This window comes from Emys orbicularis, chromosome 19, assembly GCF_028017835.1.
Source record: "Emys orbicularis isolate rEmyOrb1 chromosome 19, rEmyOrb1.hap1, whole genome shotgun sequence".
Lineage (NCBI taxonomy): Eukaryota > Metazoa > Chordata > Testudines > Emydidae > Emys > Emys orbicularis.
In genome coordinates this window covers 19342225-19358537 of record NC_088701.1, presented here as the reverse complement: position 1 = coordinate 19358537, position 16313 = coordinate 19342225, and the positions used below count along the sequence as shown (strand labels likewise).

The 16313-nt window shown below is 51.1% G+C and overlaps 1 protein-coding gene across 1 annotated transcript; it reads right to left on the bottom strand.

Annotated features, from left to right (window-relative positions):
• Positions 1 to 6293: 6293 nt before the first annotated feature.
• Positions 6294 to 13277, bottom strand: LOC135891629 (zinc finger protein 629-like). The gene is made up of 5 exons (XM_065419239.1): positions 13095 to 13277; positions 11380 to 11397; positions 9644 to 9826; positions 8354 to 8468; positions 6294 to 6976 (listed from the first exon to the last, which is right to left on the bottom strand). Exons 1-5 carry the CDS (start codon positions 13275 to 13277, stop codon positions 6294 to 6296), a joined length of 1182 nt encoding a protein of 393 aa, XP_065275311.1.
• Positions 13278 to 16313: the final 3036 nt, after the last annotated feature.

Genomic DNA, 16313 nt, shown 5'->3' with positions numbered 1-16313 from the left:
AACCCCTGCACTAGGCAACCACCCCCGGTCCCCATTACCGACGGCTGCCTGGACCGCTACGCAGCCTCGTGAGCTACTCCCACGTGCAGGGGGAGGCTGACAAGGTGCTGCCAGCTGCCAAACCCTCTAGCAAACAGCTGCCTGTGAGATGTGTGGGTGGGGAGGCGGGGGGCGAGAGCCTCCCCAGCCTCCAGCACCAAAGGGGCCCTCGGTGGGCCTGACGTGAGTGGCAATTGGGCTCGCCCGGTTCCCACCAAAATCACTAAGGCCATCGCTCGGCCAATAAGTCTGAGTCGTGTGCTGGCCCGCAGCTGGCGTGCCCTTGACGCCAGACTGCAAACGCTGCGCAGGTGAGTGTGCTGGTACCGTGCTGCTCATTTCCCACCTGCGTGGCATGAGGCGAGACGTGCAGTGATGGAGAACTGAGCTAGTTATTGGGGTTCTTTCCCCCTCTTTCCTGTTTTTCTCCCTTTGCACACGTTTTCCACTAAGTAAGTCCAGTCCTGCCTCCCCCCTGCTCTTTGCGGCAGGTTCTGGCCAGAGCCCTGAGTGACAGGGACAGGAAGAAAGGGGCTGAACTTCAAATCCCCCCTCTCCGGGAGAGAGGAGGAAGGTGCTTGAATTTGTAATATGCGAGGGCAGCAGATAACTGTAACCCCCTGAAGTGCGTTGCACGTCTCATCCAGTCTCTGCTCCACAGGATACGTGTCCATTAGAGCTAGGCAGGGACTCACACCTCTTTAGCTCACGCCGGAGCGGCTCAGGCTTTTCGCGCTGGCGTCCCTGGTTCAATCCCCGTGTGGTGGCTCTCACAGAAGCTATAATGCAGAGGAACAGGGAAAGCAAAACCCAAACTTCTTGGTGATCTGGTGGATGGGAGCGTACGGGTGCTGCTACAGCACTGGCTTCCAGCCACACAGTCAGGGGGAAGGCTTGTCTACACTTAAAATGTTACAGCTGCGCTGCCGTAGCGGTTGTGTAGACACTACCTACTCTGATGGGAGGGTTCTCCCGTTGGCGTACGTAATCCACCTCCCTGAGAATTTTTTCCATTGACCTACCGCTGTCTACACAGACACTTAGGTTGGCTTAACTATGCCACTCAGGGGGGTGAATTTTTCACACCCCCCTCCCCCGAGGAACACAGTTATGCTGACCTGTCTAGTAACCATTTCAAAAGTCAGTGTCTAGCCCTCGTGGTGGTGGAGAAAAGCTGGAAAGCAGGACCCCTATACGCCCTGACAGCACATTAAAAGCACACCCACAATTATTGGTTTTTACATCTCGAGATTTGTAGGCCAATCTGATGCTTTTTGGAGGGGATGGGGGGGAGGGGCTCATGATTTTTGATCACTCAGGGTTGGCAATACTAGAATTTAAGGCAAAGACAAGAATGAAACCAGACCCCATGGAACAGGTTTTGTTTTGTTTTTAATTGAAAAAAAAAACAGTAGCCACTAGTTTATTGAACTGAAATCCTACAAGTTATTCAACATCTACCAGCAGCCGTTTGTCTGCACTTTTATTCCGGCTTCTAGGGCAAGACTCAGGCACGGGACGGTGCAATGGATGTTACTGAACGGCATGCCAACTGCTATGCTCACAACAGCAGCAAACTCTCCACAAGAGAGTTTTAAACTGACCCCAGCTGCCGGCTGGGAGCAATGGAAATGGAGGCTCCTCTTTCTCCAGCCGTGGCCGGGCGATTGCTCTCGAAGACCATTGATGCGAGTAACCTACTGCTCATTTAAAAAAAAAAAGAGAGAGAGAGATACCGAGATGCTGCAGAAGTGCCTAGCATATAAATGCGACTACGCTTGTCCTAGTTTTCCTCTAATTAAAGACCAGGCCAGCTTCCGCTGCTCCACCCCCTGCTAAGGAGACCCGGCCTCCACAAGATATCTCCTTGAAATTAGAGGAATATGGAGTGGGGGTGAGGGTTGGCTGCCTATACGTAGACTGACATGGTGCAATCCCATGTGGACACTCTTAATTCAGTTTTGCCCAGAGCATGGTTAGTGGGAACCAGATTAATTATGGGTTACGGGAGGAAGGATCATGGGAGTTTGACCCCATGTCCCACAATTGCATTAGTCACCAGCAGGTATCCCCCAATCGATTGCAAACATTCCCAGAATGCCCAGCCGCAGCTCGGCATCCTGGGATGCTCCGTTACACACTTATATCAGTACAGGGCGGACGCAACACTTTGCGAGCAATGTAGCTCAAAGCAGGGCATGTACATAAGGCCTAATCAGCTTAAACCAAATCCAAACCTATTCTAGCCTCTGCTGCAGTCACTCATCAGATGCTGGGATTGGCAGTAGGTGCTTAAGGGAGTTAGGGGCCTGATTCTCATTGGAATCAATGGGAATTGGGCACCTCACTCAGCATCCCGGCCTTAAACTAACTGGCTCTACTCTGAACCGGAGATGAGTCTTTGGATAGTTTGGATCGGGATTTGAACCTCCAGAGTTCAGGGTTTCCACTGAAGAACTTCTCATCCCCAGGTTACTTTGTATCTACCTATGAACCTATTCTACCCTAGCTATATAGTTAACCATGCTACTCTTTTAAATCCTACGTACACTGACACTGTATCTTATAGTTCTCTAAGCTAAGTTTGCCTCAGACATTAAAAAACATCTGTCTCTATTACAGTGATATACATATGTGCATGTGGGAATACCCTCGTTCAAGATCCAGATCTCGGTCTTTCACCGAACAGGTACCAGCTCGATATAGCGTCGGTATCCCTTTCCATCGGAATTCGAGTCCCTTCTGCTAGTGATTTCGTCCATCCTCCAAAGTTTCAGCTAGACTCTCCATTTCAGAACTTTGGTTCACGACGCAACTGATGTTTGGTTGGGTTTTTGGACAGTTACAATCTTGGATTCCGGTGGTTGTTTTCATGATCAAATTCCAGTTTTCTCCAGAGCATGTGGCCATGACAGTAGTCATCAAAGGCTGACGTTTAAGGACCACACCATTCTCTACTTATGCAGTCTTGTTTCATAGGTTTCCTAGAGTTGGGGTTTTGCCCTGCCTGTATCTTCTTCTAAATCTCCAAGAAACTCCTTTAATTTTATCCCCCAGGATCATCTCAACTTTCTTGTCATTTTGTGCTTGGATCCTGTGGATTTCTTCTTGCCTTGATAGATGCCACTGAGTTTGGATCTGAGCCAGTTCAGATTGAGTAGCTATCCTGAGTAGCTCAGTGAGATCCAAGAACCTTTGAAGGTTCCTCTTCACTCACTGTGATGGTCTCCAGATTTCCCAGACACCATCTTAAGAACATTCATCTCATGAAAAGACTCTACCTTTTATTTAACAACAACAAAAAAAAAAAGGGAAACAATGTTATTTTTCTTTAGTTCCAGCCCTTTTTCAAAGGAGTTGTCCTTGTTTAAATATTTACAGCAGGTCTCTCGGCATTCCCAGCGATCTTCCTTGACTTGTCCCATCACTTGGACCACTTTGGTTTTGCTGCGGCCATTGCATGTTCCTGCACCCAGATCCTCATTTGTTTGGAAATTCTCTGGCCTGTGTCATGCAGAAGGTCAGACAGGAGGTTCGGGTTGGTCCCTTCTGGCTTTAAAATCTGAATCTATGAATTCCCAGCCTTCTGCTCTGCAAAGTCCATCATCAGATCGGTGCCTTTGCTGCTACTCTTCCCTTGCCTGATCTAGGATTTCTTATGGCTCCCTTTACACCAGGGGTTCTCAAACTGGGGGTCAGGACCCCTCAGGGGGGTCACCACATTATTACATGGGGGGTCGCGAGCTGTCCGCCTCCACCCCAAACCCCGCTTTGCCTCCAGCGTTTCTAATGGTGTTAAATATATTTAAAAGTGTTTTTAATTTATAAGGGGGGTCGCACTCAGAGGCTTGCTATGTGAAAGGGGTCACCAGTACAAAAGTTTGAGACTCATTGCTTTACACCCCCTTGTGGTGAGTCTTGCTAACATTTTGGTCTTTGCTCCTTGCTCCGCAGTCCTCTTGGCTTCTCAGCCTTCCAGGACTGCTCTCCCTCCCCCCTGTCTGCAGCTGAGGGCTCTGATTCTGCCACTTTTCGTCCACTGGATTGAAGTGATGTTTGAGGACCCTTCATCCCTGGCATCAGCTCCTGCTCTCTCCACTTGCAACCTCTCTCCATCAGCTAATCCTCCATTCCACCTCCTTCAGCCTCATCTCAGCAGGTGGACCTACTTTTCTGCTCTAATGAGGGCGGGTCTTTACTAAGCTGAAGATCACCACCTTTCACCTGAACAGAGGTGTGGTGGAGACAACTATGTGCAGTTTTATGAGCTTCTGCTTCCATCTTGGGTAAGATATATTTTCACCTCATTCACATGTCCATCTACGTTCCTTTTCAGCCTGGATTTTACCTCCATAGAGAATCCAGCCTATCAGTGTTTCCCAATGAGTGAGGTGTATGTCCCAAATGGGGCGTGTGAAGAATTAGCCGGAGGAAAGGGGGGGCGGACCTTGTAACTCCTCTCCAGATTCTCAGCTTTCACCTGGTCTTTAGCTGTTGTGGTTGCGAAGAAAACCTTGGAAGCTGATGCAGCAGCAACACCTACCTGAGTTTGCAGGGAGCCTGAAACAAAAGCTCCACGCCCAGTTCATTTCAACAGGCACTAGCTCAGAGGCCAATGGCGATGCTTTAAATACCAGTGTGGTGAGCTATTTCGATGCTCACTGAAGTATGTGAGGCAAGGCTGGGTCAGATGATGACGATCAACCATCCACCGCTCCTCTTGGGTATAGCTTTTAACAACACACAGTGGTGGTGGTGGTGGCACAACTGATTTCATTTTGCTAATAGCGGGGCTCAGCTTTCACGTGTTTTGGAAACACTGCACTATACAAGGGTGATTGCTCTTGGCTTGTGCTGTTTCCGTCATTCTCCATCAGCTTCCTCTCTCCGTTCCCCTGGACCTTCAGCTCTGCTCAAGAGAGATCTCTTCTCTAAGCCATATTCACAACCTCAATCTCCAGCTGCTTCCTGCTCTTTTCAGGCCACTTTGGAATGGCTCCAGAAGAGGAGAGACCCTTTTAAGGTTTCTCTTCACTAGGTGGATCTTGAGAACTTGTTTGGATATCACTTCAAGAGCATTTGCCTTATGCAAACATTTGTCTTTCCTAAAAAAAAAACAAAAACTTTCTTCCTTGGATTTCAGATCTTGTTTGAAAGGCCTCCCTCAAAATACGTTCTTTTCTCTTGCTCTGCTGTTCCTTCAGAGCCATGCTCATCAGCCTCCTGCTGCTCAGTGACGTTTTGGGACAGTGCATGGACCATCTGAGCAGGCTGGCATGGGAACGGAGTCGTTACATGCACCTCGAGAGAGAGGAGATGTCACAACTGAATCAGGGCTGTTAAACTAAATTGTTAGGAGGCTGGGACTGTGGCTTCTCTCTCACTTCAGTGGGACTTAAAACACAGCCGAGCATATGCCAGGACCTAGTGCTATGTGGCGCTAATGCTAGAGCGTATCTAAATAAACACTATGCACAGCAGCTCAATATGCTACATAGACACCCATGTGCTCCTGATCCAGCCATGGCTCTGACTTTGGCCTGGTGGTTGACTCTCTCGTCTTCCATTGAATTCCCACCTTTGGGTGGATGCTAGGATTCTCCATCATGGATCCCAGTATCCTGGCGTTGTTTGCAATGTCAGCGTACCCCTCTCCTTCGGGTCTGCCGTTCGCCACTGCTGGGTGCTCCCGATGCCCTCTCACTGCTGCTTTGTCGGTGCAGTTTGCGCCGCCTCGTTGATTTCATTCTCAGGACGGCTCGGCATTGTCCAGTTTCACCAATAAGGCAGTGACAGCCCCTGGGTGGGGAGTCTCTCTGGGGAAACTGAGGCTTAGATTTTTCAAAGGCGCCAAAGGGAGTTAAGCACCCCTCCAGGGTGTGATTTTCAAAGTCATCTGAGGGATTTAGGAGCAAAGTTGATGGGGCTTAAAGAGCCACAAGCCCCACTGTCGTTCAACCAGATGTAAGCTCCTAAATTCCTTTGGCATTTTCAAACTTCTCTGACAATATAACGGGAGTCACACACCCAACTCACCTAGGCCTCCAGCCTTGGTCAAAAGAGCATAACTAAATAGGAACCGTCTCCCATCTAATCCCACCGCCAGCTGTCCCTAAGCAACAGAGCGTCCCCCAAGCCATCCACGCCACCCCCCGTCCCCTCCCTGCAAGGAATCCCCCATCTCACAACCTTCCCCCGCATCCCACCCAACCACCTGTTCTGTATCCGATCTATCCCCCTCTCCCTGCCGCTTTCTATGCCACATGCAGCTTCTGGTGCCGTCTCAGTTGCGACTTGTGGCGGAAGCTCTCGCCGCATTCGATGCATATGTAGGGCTTCTCGTCGGTGTGGGTCCGGCGGTGGCGGATGAGGTTGGAGCTGACGCTGAAGCGCTTCCCGCACTCCCCGCACTTGTAGGGCTTCTCGCCGGTGTGGGTGCGCTGGTGCTGGATGAGGGCGGAGCTCTCGCTGAAGCGTTTCTCGCAGTCCCTGCACTGGTAGGGCTTCTCGCCGGTGTGGATGCGCTGGTGGGTCACCAGATTGGAGTTCTGGCTGAAGCCTTTGCCGCAGTCAGCACAGGTGTAGGGTTTTTCGCCAGTGTGGGTGATCTGGTGCCGGATGAGGTCGGAGCTCCGGCTGAAGCCTTTGCCACACTCGCTGCAGATGGTGGGTCTCAGCCGGGAATGTGATCGCCGCAGCACCAGGATGTCCTTGAGTTTCCGGAAGCCTTTCTCACACTGGGTGGCGGATTTAACCAGCCTCTTGCCCGGGGTCTTTCTCCGCTGCCTTTCCGGCCGGCCCTGACTCTCGCAAGCTTTCTCCGGATTGGGACTCTGTGAGACAGCCTCCCTGAGGCTTTCAGAGACGGGCCCCTGCGGCTCAGCACCTCCCTCTTGGGGCGTCTCCCCCTCGGTCTCACTCACACATCCATCGGCGGCTGGAACGAAGAGAGATAAACCAGTCCTGAGCTAAGCACAGAGAAGGCTGTGCAGACTAATGGGCAGTGCTGGACCGACACTTGGAGACATGGCTTCTATTCGTGTCTCTGCCACCACCTTGGGCAGGGCACTTTCCCTCTCTGTGTCTCTGTTTCTCCTCCCACCTTTTGTCTAATTAGGCCCAGATCCTCACATGTATTTAGGTGCCTAACTCCCACTGAATACCATTTAGGTGCCCCGGGAGTTAGGCACCTAAATACCCAGGAGGCTATGGGCCATTATGAACTCTTCAGGGGAGGGGGGTGCTGGAGAAGGAAGGTGGCCCAATGGTTAGCGCATTTGACTAGCATCCAGGAAACCTCAGTACAACTTCCTCCTCCGCTACCCGTGTGACCGTGGACAAGTCCTCAGGTTCTCTGTTCCCACATGTACGCTGGGGAGGACAGCCCTGCTCTGCCTGGGAGGATGACTGCTAACGGCCGTGTTACGGTGAAGGGGGCCGTATCAGTACCATAGACCACCTCTCTCTTAAAATGTATTGGTACAACACCTACCACCAGGGGGCCCTCAGCTTGTTTGGGGGAATCATTACAAGTAATAAACTGGAGAGAGATTGTTGTAAATATCCAGCATAGAATCATAGAATATCAGGGTTGGAAGGGACCTCAGGAGGTCATCTAGTCCAACCCCCTGCTCAAAGCAGGACCAATCCCCAGACAGATTTTTACCCCAGTTCCCTAAGTGGCCCCCTCAAGGATTGAACTCACAACCCTGGGTTTAGCAGGCCAATGCTCAAACCACTGAGCTATTCCTCCCCCAGTTCTCCCTAGACTTGGTCGCTCCAGAACAGCTGGGTGCAAAGGGGATAGAATCAGAAGTCAATGAGGACTGGTGGAAAGCTTAGAATTGACACCTGCCTGGAGTATTGAACTAGATGAGAAGGAGCTTGTTGGAAGACACTTAGCTGGAGCTGCAGGGTGCTGGATAATACCTAACTCGTATATAGCACTTGTTCCCTCAAAGCGCTTTACAAAGCGGGTCAGTATTATTATCCCTTTTACAGCGGGAGTAACTGAGGCAGGGTGACTTGGCCAGGGTCACCCAGTAGCTCAGTAGCAGAGCCAGGAATAGAAGCTAGATCTTCTCAAGCCCAGACAACTGCTCTATCCACTAGGCCACGCTGGATCTTAAAGCATAAGCCCCTACAGCCTGCTCTAAAGAATCAGGCCCATTAGCTCAGAGGCATACCGCAATACACATTGCAGCCACTAGGGGGAGACAAAGCCACCCTTGTATTGCTTGCAACAGCTGTGTTGGGATTTCCTCTCTTTCCCCTGCATGCTGATGTCCAGGGGCTGCTTCGACATCTCCCTCACCTGCACAGGTGCCTCCTGGCAGCTCCGCTTCCCTCAAGTCCTGGGAATCCTGGACACGTGGCTCTCCCTCTTCTTCCATCCAGAATATCACGTGAGACTCAGGAACCGGGAAATCCTGAGCCCAAACGAAAGACACAAGGCAAATAGGCAGGTGACAACGGGGTTTGATAACTAGTCACTGAGGCTTTGTTACAATGTGTCCCCCCCCCCCCCCCCGTGCCCCCGAAGGATGGGGAATCCCAGCAGATGGGATAGGGCGCAGAGAAATTTGTCAGGATCCTAGGATATTTGAAGGGCAGAGGGTGGCATGCTCAGGGGAAGGACCTCCACGCACAAGGGGACTTGGTTGGCTCAGAACCAGCTCTGAATTAAGCCTCTTGCTCTTCCTAATAAACATAAAGATCAGATCTCTTCTGGGGCAAAAAACCAGCAAAATCCATTCATCGTGGTCTCGGGCTATGGTACCGCACTGGGACAGGGGCGTCCCATTCCTGGCCCTGCCACGAGCTTGCTGGGTGACTTGGGGCAAGTAACCGGCCTGCTCTGTGCCTCAGTTTCCCCTCCCAACTTTGTCTTTAGCACGTGAGCTTTTCAGGGCAGGGACTCTCTCTTGCACCGCGTCTGCGTAGCACCTGGCTTGATGGGGCCCTGATCTTGGCTGGAGCCCCTAGGTGGTAATGTAATATAAAGTAATCAGAATAATACCACGGGAGAGAACTAAGCTAAGGTTCACCAGCAACAAAACCCAGATCCTGGATCCCAGCCCCTGCTCCCCTGCAGTGATCCCGGATCCCTCCCTCTGTTCCCCTGCAGCACCCCCCATCCAGGGATCCCAGCCCCTGCTCCCCAGCACCCCGCTAATCCACGGCTGCACTACAGCGCATCTAACCACTAGCCAAAAAAGGGCGCACTACTGGGTGCCCCCACCCTGGCACGGGGCACTGGAGTTTGGAGCCGGGCTGCCCAGGCGGGCACCGTCCCTCTCTCCCCTGGGAAGCCCAGCAGGTTCGGGCACACGCCCAGGGGACTCCGTTGCTCAGATCCTCCAGGCCCCGGGGACGGGCGCGTTAGAAGCCCCTCGGTCGCCTGCTGGCCCCGTAGGCCGTGCCGCCTCCCCCCCCCCTTGCAAGGGGCTGCAGCCGCCTTGGCCCTGTTCCCCGCCCTCCAGGCTCCCGATCCCGGGCTGCTCCCCAGAGGCAGCAATTTCTCGCCTCCCCGGCTGGCGCTTCCCTTCCCCCGGGGCAGCCTCTCCCTGCGCCTCCCCGGCCCCGGCCCTGCAACCCGGCTCACCGCAGCGGACGGGCCCGGGGTCTCGGCTTCGGGGGCGCTCTCCCGGCGCGCGGGGGGCTGCAGGATCAGGCTACCCGGGGGCTGCGGGCTGCAGCGAGCCGGAGGAGGCTGGGAACAGGAAGGTCCCTGCTCTATTCGCTCCCCCCGGCCTGTGAGCTCCAGCAGCGGGCGGAGGCTGCCGCTCTATGGTCGGAAGCCTGCGCGCAGCCCGGGGACCCGCCGAGGCTCGGGGGCTGCCCCCCGTGCGCAGCGCCCGGGGCCGGCGGAGCGCGTCCCGCGGTAACAGCGCCCGCCTAGCGCGGGCAAAGCGCGCTTCAGCCCCCGGCGCACGGCGCTGTACCAAGGGGCGCTGCTGAAATCCGTGGGGCCAGATCCCCAGCGGGTGTAAATCGGACATAGCTCCATTGAAATCAGTAGGGGCCTGATCCCTAGCTGGTGTAAATCACCCATAGCGACGTTAACTTCAGCGGAGCTACAGCTGATTTACACCAACAGAGAATTTGGCCCACTTGAGCGCCCTACCTCAGGGGTGGGCAACCTTTCAGAAGTGGTGGGCCCAGTCTTCAGTTATTCACTCTGATTTAAGGTTTTGCTTGCCAGTCATACGTTTTTAGAAGGTTTAACGTTTTTAGAAAGTCTCTTTCTAGAAGTCTATAATATATAACGAAACTATTGTTGTATATAAAGTAAACAAGGTTTTTAAAAAGTTTAAGAAGCTTCATTTAAAATTAAATTAAAATGCAGAGCCCCGCCCCGGTGGCCAGGACCTGGGCAGTGTGAGTGCCACTGAAAATCAGCTCGCGTGCCGCGTGCCATAGGTTGCCTACCCCTGCCCTACCTTGTTGCTGGTTCTCATTCATCTTCTCTTCTGAATCCTTGGAGAAAGTCTGGGCTCTCCTGTTTCTCTACCGCTACGCCGTGCCTGGAAGACCATAAGAGCTGGGTTTCCAAGGTGCTCCCCTGGTTCCACGGAGCAGCCTTCCCATGCTCTGAAGAGAAGTAGGTTACTGTTGGAGATGGAAAGAAGGAGCAGGCTGACCCAGAGGCGGATTGAGTAAACGGACTTCTTTATTCCGTTACTTGTTCCGCTCAACCCAGTTGTCGAGTAAGCCCCGAGTTAATCACATCACACTCGTTTATCTAAGTTAATCTGTAAATACTCACATTAACTACAACACCCTCAAAACTCTTATTTAATAATATGAATGCCCATCTAATGAATATTAATAGCTATATACTGAATATAATTATCCCCGCCCCTGTTTACTGCTTACAGCATTAAGCATATTATACAGACATTTTTACCTTGAAGATACAGTTCTTTGCAGTAGTTGTAGCCACAAGTTCCCTTAATCAGCAGTTCACAGGGGAGGGAGGAAGGGGCCATGACCCTGAGCTTGTTTATGTAGCTGGGAGAGGAAGGGAGGGGAAGATAACACTTCTTCACACAAAGGGGATCCTTCAGACAACCACTTTCCTTATGCAGCTGCAACGCTTATCTATCCTTAACACGCAGAAGGGAAGGGGGAAGGATGGCACCTTTATCTATCAAGCGAAGAAACAGTGCCTGCCTGTGCCTTTACTCGCTATTACCATGATAGCGGTTACCCAAGTCTTTACTTAACCCTTACATACCCCAACACTCCCCAAGTCTCTTCAAAGAAGGGCCCAGGTGTCCCTCCTTCCCACACACTGGACGGCGGGGCTGGAGGCCCTGGCTCTGGTTAGGCCTATACCTTGGTCCACCGGTCATGCTACGGGGAGAGAGAGAAGGCAGGTCATGAAAGGGGTAAGCCGCTGAATTTACAAGTATGGCTTCCGGGGAGAGGCTAAGGCAACACATAACCTAAAGTACCCCATGAATACGATCACCCCTATAACATGAGTAATATGACCAAGGAGCGAATGAGTGTCCATTAGGCCTGTCCAAAGGGCACAGGCTACATCAGTGCAAGTATAATCAGCAGGCAGTTCAGTAGCTAGTTGGAAGTCATTCATTCCTCGAAGGGCCTGGGCTTCCAAGACCTGTGTTCGGTGTTGCTTGGCCTGAAGCTGCCTGCGCAACTGTGTCAAAAGACCCCAGTTCATCCAGCTGGGTTCCGGCACTACCATAGTCCAATTAATGGGTATTGTTGGGTGTCCGGTTACATTAAGCTGTCGCACGGCTGGTATATGAATCTGATAAGTAGAGTTTCTCAGCTGCAAGAAGTTTCCTGGTCCAAATCCCACCTGCTCCACACACCTTCCACCCTCCAGAACCTGGCCATCAAGCACGGCCGATCCCTCCCAGCAAATTTTATAAGAACCTAAGAACGGCCATACTGGGTCAGACCAAGGGTCCATCTAGCCCAGTATCCCGTCTTCCGCCAGTGGCCAGTGCCAGGTGCCCCAGAGGGAATGAACAGAACAGGGAATCATCAAGTGATCCATCCCCTGTCGCTCATTCCCAGCTTCTGGCAAACAGAGGCTAGGGACACCATTCCTGCCCATCCTGGCTAATAGCCATTGATGGACCTATCCTCCATGAATTTATCTAGTTCTTTTTTGAACCCTGTTATGGTCTTGGCCTTCACAAAATCCTCTGGCAAGGAGTTCCACAGGTTGACTGTGCGTTGTGTAAAGAAATCCTTCCTTTTATTTGTTTTAAACCTGCCGCCTATTCATTTCATTTGGTGACTCCTAGTTCTTGTGTTATGAGAAGTAGTAAACAACACAACACTTCCTTATCCTTATTTCCCTGTTCCACCCAATGCTGAGGTGGGACGGGTTCTATGCACTGCAGGGGCAGCGGTTTCTGCGGCCACCCCTCCCATGTATTTCCCTGTCCCACCCACACTAAGGCTATGTGTGGATAGGACACCTCGGACCCCATTAGAAACCGTGTGTCATTATTTTCTATCCGCACTTGCCACATGGGTTCTTGGGACCATCTCCATTTGCACCCACCCCCAAACCCCAGCTGTAAAAGGGTGGCCGAGGTCCATTTTCTTCCCGATTTTTCACATTTGCTGTCTGGTCACCCTAATTATAGCGCTTTACCTGAGAGACGTGAGCCCACCAGTGCTGACCCTCCTGGGATAAGCACACCAGAGATGGATGAATCATGACAGCTACAAGATAAGGACCCTCCCACCGAGGCACCGGGAAGGGGTGGGGGCCGTGGGCACGATACACCACCAACATCCCTGTTTGTATTTGATCCAGGGGATTGTGTGGGGGATCATACCAGGCCTTGCTTTGGGCCTTAGCCTTGCCCTCTGATTGGGCAGCCTCCTTGTTGGAGGCTCCAACCCTCCATGTTAGCCTGCACAACCTGTTCCATCGGTGGGGGTGTGAGCAGGTTTTCCCACCGAGGCATTGGTCTGCCCGGTAGAAGTTCGTGGGGACTGAAGCCTGTGGCTTTGACAGGCCGGGCTCAGATACGTATTAAAATAAAAGGCAAGAGCTCGGCCCAATTGGTGCCTCCCAGATTGGCACCCTTCCAAAGCTCCTCCTTGATGGTGCGATTCATGCGCTCCACTTGCCCAGCGGCTTGAGGGTGGTAGGGGATGTGGAGTTGCCGCTCCACACCCAGCAGTTTACAGAGGCACCGCAATAGGGAGCTGTGAAATGCTGGCTCTCGATCCAAATCCATGATCCGGGGAACCCCCCCAGCGAGCAGTGGTTTTGGCGGTTTGGTCCTGAGTAGGGAAGGCTTCCACCCATTTACTGAATGCCTCTACTATTATCAGCATGAATCGATACCCAGCTTTAGTGCGGGGAAGGGGACCCACACAATCCATCTGTATTCTTTCCCAGGGACCAGTTAAGGGTCACTCCATGAGCTTTCCCTTGTGACCAGCTGGGGCTGGCTGGTGTCGGGCACACTCCAGACATGCGGCTAGCCAGGCTTTAATATCTCCTTTCCAGGAAGGCCACCGGCTTCCTGGAAAGCTGGAGGACTGGATTATGAACTTTATTGTGGATTGCTTTCCACAAATTGTGATGACATATGAATGCCCATCTAATGAATATTAATAGCTATATACTGAATATAATTATTCCCGCTCCTGTTTACTGTTTACAGCATTAAGCATATTATACAGACATTTTTACCTTGAAGATACATTTCTTTTCAATAATTGTAGCCACAAGTTCCCTTAAGTTCACAGGGGAGGGAGGAAGGGGCCATGACCCCAAGCTCATTTATGTAGCTGGGAGAGGAACGAGGGGGGAAGATAACACTTCTTCACACAAAGGGGATCCTTCAGACAACCACTTTCCTTATGCAGCTGCAATGCTTATCTATCCTTAACACGCAGAAGGGAAGGGGGAAGGATGGCACCTTTATCTATCAAGCAAAGAAACTGCCTGCCTGTGCTTTTACTCGCTATTACCATGATAGCAGTTACCCAAGTCTTTACTTAACCCTGACATACCCCAACAGTCGGGGCAGGGAGGAGACGATTAGGGTAACAGTGCAGTGCGTAGAGACTCATCCGATAGTTGGGATTTCTTAAAGCCCCAGCTCTTGGAGTCATGGGGTTCGGTGTGAATCTCAGTTTGCATTAAAAAAATCAAGTTTGTTTCTAACCTTCGCAATAGTAGAGAAAAACTGAAAAACATGACCCCTAAAGGTTCTAAATTAACCCTAATTTTTTTTAATCCCAGGATTTTTTAGCCAATCTCATGATTTTGGGAGGCACTTCCTTTCCCCAGTTGTCAAAGCTGGATTTAATGTGATCCCCACACCAGCTGTCTAGCCTTTGTCTAGTGTTCCGCAGGCATCATAGGAGAGGGGCATTTTAAGGCTTTGCTGATTTTTGGTCAAGCAAAGGGAAGCTCTGTACACAACTCAGTGGCATTTCCCTGTTTGTCTTTCCGTTGGACATGCGACAGCTTTTGAATGCCACGTCCCATCTAGTCCAGAATCTCAGGGAATGTTCTAGGCGCAGAATCCTATTGATTTGGGGGAAATCTGGAAAACCAGAAAAGTCTGATTTCCACTCGTGTAAGTAAGGGGAAAATTTGGGGTCCAGTCCTCTACTGGGAGGATCATGTTGTCCCTCAAGAGCTGGTCCAGATGGGAATAAGCTATACTGTATACAGCACAAATATACAGGTATAGCTGCTGCCACACTGGGGGGGGTGGGTTTTTTTTGCCACTTTATCTACAGTCATACAAGCTTTGGGAGGCAGTGTGGCATAGTGGATAGTGCCCTGGACTAGGCCTTAGGAGATACGAGTTCTCGACCCAGCTCTACCAGTGACCTTGGGTAAGGTGGGTCACTGCTCTGTGCCTCAGTTTCTACATCTGTAAAATGGGGATAATGATACTGCCATCCTTTATAAAGCACTGTGAGATCTATGGATGAAAAGCACTATGTAAGAGCTGGTTACTATTATTTTCATAGATTCCGAGGCCAGAATGGACCATTGTGATGATCATTCTGACCTCCTGTATACCACAGACTCAGCTCAGCTCCCACAATTTTGTTGATAGACGAGACCTAAAACATGAAAGTCCTTCCTTAGGCATCTTGGAAAATCTCAGCCTTCGCCCTTTATAACAAGACCACCCGAGACCCAGGAAAGAAAGACGACGACATTGAAAAAGTGATAGGTTTGTTTATCCAATAAGCAAGAAGGCAAGAACCCCAAATCCAAGTCTTTCTGTAACGTCACAAAGCTATGAGCCTTTAGCAGATCCTCCTCTATGGTTTCTGTGCTGCTCCCCCCTTTTGGATCTGATAAGGATAATATGAGGGTGCCTAGTGATTGCTCCAAGTAAAATGACATTGGACACAAGTGGGGAATTCACTCTAAAATTCCAGTGAGTCCTTCAAAAAGAGAATGGATGTTTACACGGATAACAAAAAAAATCCAGAGTTAGAACAGTGACTGATGACATGAGCAGAGCGATTAAATCTCATTCTTCAGGACTTAAACAGCTCTCTGTTAGAGACCTAATGTGGGGGCAGGTTATCCTACATCTGCTACGGTGCGGTTCTTACACCTTCCTCTGAAGTAGCTGCTGGTGGAGACGGGATACTGGACCAGATGAACCTCAGGTCTGAGCCAGTCTGGGAATTTCCGTGTTCCTATGCTCTACATTTCCCCTCCCAAAACGCTTGGAAACTGTCTGCAAGGCAAACAACACAATGCTTAGTGCCCCGGATCACACTTTACTCTCAGTGTGCCATGCCTGGGCATCATCATTACACCCAATCGGGTAGACTCTGACCTGGCTTTCCTTGAAGCACTCAGCTCAGGAGAAAACAATTCAGAAACATTTCAAGACCTCTTCGAACCAACCCAGGGTCAGATTTTCAAACAAGCTCAGCTCCCATTGAGGTACTCAGAGAAGGGCCAGGTTTTACAAACCGCGATGGGCCAAATTTGCAAACCAGTAAAAGATCCAGCGTGCACCCAACACACTGAAAATCTGGCCCCAAATATCCTTGTCATGTGCCACCTCAAAACCATCCCGATTGGTTCATCTGCTCTGCATGTCCGCCGTGCTCCATACAGCTGAGATCAAGGGGGATTGCGTTGTCTCTTTTCCCTGGTCCAGTAGAACTTTACCCACAGTCTGGTGACAATCTTAAGCGTGACTGCCCAGTTTTTGTTAAGATCTCTCTGTTTTTTTGTCCTTTCGGGCACTTACAGGCCATACGCCCAGGTCTGTAAG

What these genes read in the sequence shown, in the direction of transcription:
- LOC135891629 (XM_065419239.1), bottom strand. Translation starts at nt 13,277, where the DNA reads ATGGATTTGGATCGAGAGCCAGCATTTCACAGCTCCCTATTGCGGTGC. An exon ending in CCCCGGGCCCGTCCGCTGCG is followed by an intron (nt 8,469 to 9,643) that starts GTGAGCCGGGTT and finishes GTTTGGGCTCAG; the next exon opens with GATTTCCCGGTTCCTGAGTC. An exon ending in GCCAGGAGGCACCTGTGCAG is followed by an intron (nt 6,977 to 8,353) that starts GTGAGGGAGATG and finishes TCTTCGTTCCAG; the next exon opens with CCGCCGATGGATGTGTGAGT.